Raw genomic sequence first — 4,141 nt, 5'->3', positions numbered from 1 at the left:
TGTGTCCAGGTGTGTGGAGGTGTGTGTAGCATACTGATATACACCTGAACATCAGCAGGAGAGGACTCTTTAAAGTAGAGACACTACATACTGATATACACCTGAACATCAGCAGGAGAGACAGAGACACTACATACTGATATACACCTGAACATCAGCAGGAGAGGACTCTTTAAAGTAGAGACACTACATACTGATATACACCTGAACATCAGCAGGAGAGGACTCTTTAAATAAAAACTGTTTTATATGATAATATTCAAATAAATAAAGCTTTTATTGAACCTGAGAAACCCTTTCTACGCGCTGTCATTCACATTTTCAGGTTTTATTTTTCGAATGAAAGCTGTTGTTGTCAGTCTCAGAGGTGTGTGTGTGTATCTTACTCTTCAGGTGTGTGTGTGTGTGTGTGTGTGATGAATATCAGCTCTTTCATTTCCTGTCAGGCAGGAAATGAAAGAGCTCAGAGGCGACACGCTTTATCTTCTTCTGCTGGAGAATTACAGGCGGATACAGGTGATACCTGAGGGGGGGGTGAACAGGAAGAGGAGGATGAAGAGGAGGAAGAGGAGGATGAAGAGGAGACGAGGAGGAGGAAGAAGCAGCTGCAGTGACATTTAGAGACGCTCAGTTTGACATTTCTGCTGAAGAAGAATTTAAATGACTTCCTGTCTCTGATGGGAAACTCTTTTATCTTCAGATTACTGTCAGAAACAAACAGCACATCGTGAGTGTTTATTTAAATGTATAAATAAACAAATATACTGCTTATATATATATTTATATATATAAACATATCCTATCCGTCTTCTCCTGGTGATTCCTCTGACGTATTTAAACCTGTCTTTCTCTCCCTTGGTGCTCCTCAGCAGCGGTGTGTTTAACAGCCTCTGAAATGTCCAAATGGACCAATCAGAATCGAGTATTCAAACAAGCCGTGTAATACATATACATGTATTTAAATTCTACGCGGAGACGACTGCAATCTGCTGCTCGGATCATATTAGGAGATGTCTGCAATAACCATAATGTTCCTAAAGCTCACTGTAGCCGCAATGATCTAAATATACTTCTATATAAGTTCAACATGTCGCATCAGTTCATTACACACACCTATAAACACTGCTATTATAAACACTTCATATATATATGATGAGAAATATAGACTGGATACTCTTATTATAACTATACACACTTAGATATTAATATAAATACAGAGCTGTTTATAATTAAATCCTTTTATTGCAGAACATAAAAGCTGAGATCACAAACCCGGGAGAACTCAATTAATAATAATGAATCATTAATAATAAGCAGAATCATGTCCTCTATTCAAAGGAACACTTTAATAATGAAATATATAATAACACACGTGTGGCAGGAGGAGCAGTGATCTCTCCATGGATCCATACAAACAGATGACGTGGAGTTTCTCCTCCGGCCATACGTACATTATTATTCTCCTGACTTTATGTATGATTACAGAAGAGGATTAGGGACACCATCTTGAGTTCTGATTTCAGTGTTTTAACTTGTGGACACATCCCAACATTACAAAAAAAAATTCTCCAAATTACTTTAATCTGAGAAGAAAACTAAAAATAACTTTCAAAAGAAAAACTTTTTTTTTTCTTTCTCAGAATTACGATTTTTTTCCTCACAATTCTGACTTTGATCCCAGAAAAAAATGTTTTCACTTTTGTGATCAGATCTCAATTGGTTTCCACACGTCGCCCTCCTCCTCTTCCATAGAGACTAAAGTTGAATTTAGATTTTATTCGATGTAAAATAAAACCCCAGATATTTCGGACTTTTCTCAAAACCAAATAACCCATCCTGTGGCGCTCTTCCTCTTCCGTATATAATAATATTAAAAAAGTGAATTACATTTGAATCATACATGTCATTCTTGTCATATAGAATATAAAAATCCCTAAATGTAAATCTGCCTCCACCAACAGACCAAGACGTAAGCCTCGTGGGGGTGATTTGATCAGAGGGATCCTGGAGCTTTGAGAGGACTGATTGTTTCTGAGGGTTATTAAAGCTCTCAATACAAGGCGCGTTCGGGATATCAGTACAAAATAATACAAATAATAATAATAATAAAAATAATAATAATGCGGATGCAGCCACGGGGTAATAATCAGAGCGGTTATTTAAATATCTTCTGAGATTATGAAGCGACGGAGGGTCTATGGCAGGACGTCCCTCCGGTCTCTCCACTCTGACCCGTGGGGATGTCTGAGAGCTTTTCTGTAAACACTTTATAATCTCAGATAGTATTTATGTTGTTCTCGTGGTGATATCGCCGGCTTTAACCTCAGGTCTGCCAGAGGTTCCCTGGGTTTATCCCCGGAGATGTGAACACTGAAGCAGACCATAATCACGCGTCAGTTATTAAAGCTGAATAATGTCTGAGCGGAGCTTCAGAGACTCGCTCTGCTCGAGGAATGAGACACGCTATGGTACAAGAAATTACAAAAATAAGATTCTGAATAATTTGACATCCTTTTTACATCCTGCTCTTCTTCTTCTGTGGTGGTATAGACAGTCCTGCTCTTCTTCTTCTGTGGTGGTATAGACAGTCCTGCTCTTCTTCTTCTGTGGTGGTATAGACAGTCCTGCTCTTCTTCTTCTGTGGTGGTATATAGACAGTCCTGCTCTTCTTCTTCTGTGGTGGTATATAGACAGTCCTGCTCTTCTTCTTCTCTGTGGTGGTATAGACAGTCCTGCTCTTCTTCTTCTGTGGTGGTATAGACAGTCCTGCTCTTCTTCTTCTGTGGTGGAATAGACAGTCCTGTTCTTCTGGAGGCAGTGCTTATGATATGAAGGCTGGTGAGCAGCCGTTCTGAGCGCTGCTGTCTCTGGAGAGTGGGCTGGAGGGATGGAGCTGATGGAGGCGGGGAGGTCCTGAGGGAATATACACTTTAAACACGTCTTCTTTCACACAATTTTGTTTGACTTATTCCTCCAAATCTCAACATTCTGACTTATTTTTCAAAATTAAAAATTTATTTTCAAAATCTCAAAATTCGAACTTTATTTTCAACTTATCAAAATTCTGCACACAGAGGAAACCCAGAATGTGAAATATCAGTGGAGTTGAACGCACCTTGCAGCTCTTGATCTGCAGACCGATGCCTTCGGCTTTCTGAAGGATCTCTTCTATGTCCAGCTTCATGGAGAGCTCGTTAATGTGCTGCCGAAGAGTCATGAGAACAACCTTCAATAACTCGCTATTTATTACAGAGATAGATATTACGATTTCTACATATTTAAAGATATTAAGATATTTTTAAGATATGTTTCTTGTATATTTTGAATAATGTTTTGCTCACCTTGAGGATCTCGTTGAAGCCGTAGTTCTCCTCCATGATCTTCTGCTTCTCTGAGTCCAGGATGGCACAGCACAGCAGCAGGTGGAAGTTCTGACAGGGGAGCCCGGTCCACATCACCTGAGGAGACATACCACAGGTACAGGTACAGGTGAGCACTCAGGAGGACACACCACAGGTACAGGTACAGGTGAGCACTCAGGAGGACACACCACAGGTACAGGTACAGGTGAGCACTCAGGAGGACACACCACAGGTACAGGTGTGTAAGTGTCCAGGTGTGTGGAGGAGTGTCCAGGTGTGTGGAGGTGTGTCCAGGTGTGTGGAGGAGTGTCCAGGTGTGTGGAGGTGTGTGTAGGTGTGTGTAGGTGTGTGCAGGTGTGTCCAGGTGTGTGGAGGTGTGTGGAGGTGTGTGGAGGTGTGTGCAGGTGTGTCCAGGTGTGTGTAGGTGTGTCCAGGTGTGTGCAGGCGTGTGTAGGTTGTGTGCAGGTGTGTGTAGGTGTGTGTAGGTGTGTGCAGGTGTGTGTAGGTTGTGTGTAGGTGTGTGCAGGTGTATGCAGGTGTGTGCAGGTTTGTGCAGGTGTGTGCAGGTGTGTGTAGGTGTGTGTAGGTGTGTCCAGGTGTGTGCAGGTGTGTCCAGGTGTGTGCAGGTGTGTGTAGGTTGTGTGCAGGTGTGTGTAGGTTGTGTGTAGGTGTGTGTAGGTTGTGTGTAGGTGTGTGTAGGTGTGTCCAGGTGTGTGCAGGTGTGTGCAGGTGTGTCCAGGTGTGTGCAGGTGTGTGCAGGTGTGTCCAGGTGTGTGTAG

General features: G+C 42.1%; 1 protein-coding gene across 1 annotated transcript; it reads right to left on the bottom strand.

Moving 5' to 3' along the window:
• Window positions 1-2,519: 2,519 nt before the first annotated feature.
• On the bottom strand, window positions 2,520-3,661 carry LOC104947389 (uncharacterized; the record flags this gene model as incomplete). Its single annotated transcript, XM_010773389.1, has 3 exons — window positions 3,342-3,661; window positions 3,116-3,202; window positions 2,520-2,913 (listed from the first exon to the last, which is right to left on the bottom strand). Coding segments are annotated over exons 1-3 (610 nt in total), but the record flags the coding sequence as incomplete, so codon positions are not given.
• Window positions 3,662-4,141: the final 480 nt, after the last annotated feature.

The sequence above is a fragment of the Notothenia coriiceps genome, unplaced genomic scaffold, assembly GCF_000735185.1.
Source record: "Notothenia coriiceps isolate Sejong01 unplaced genomic scaffold, NC01 NC01_scaffold00012537, whole genome shotgun sequence".
NCBI classification, from domain to species: domain Eukaryota; kingdom Metazoa; phylum Chordata; class Actinopteri; order Perciformes; family Nototheniidae; genus Notothenia; species Notothenia coriiceps.
Note: the sequence above shows the minus strand (reverse complement) of the source record. Positions and strands in the feature narration are given on the sequence as shown.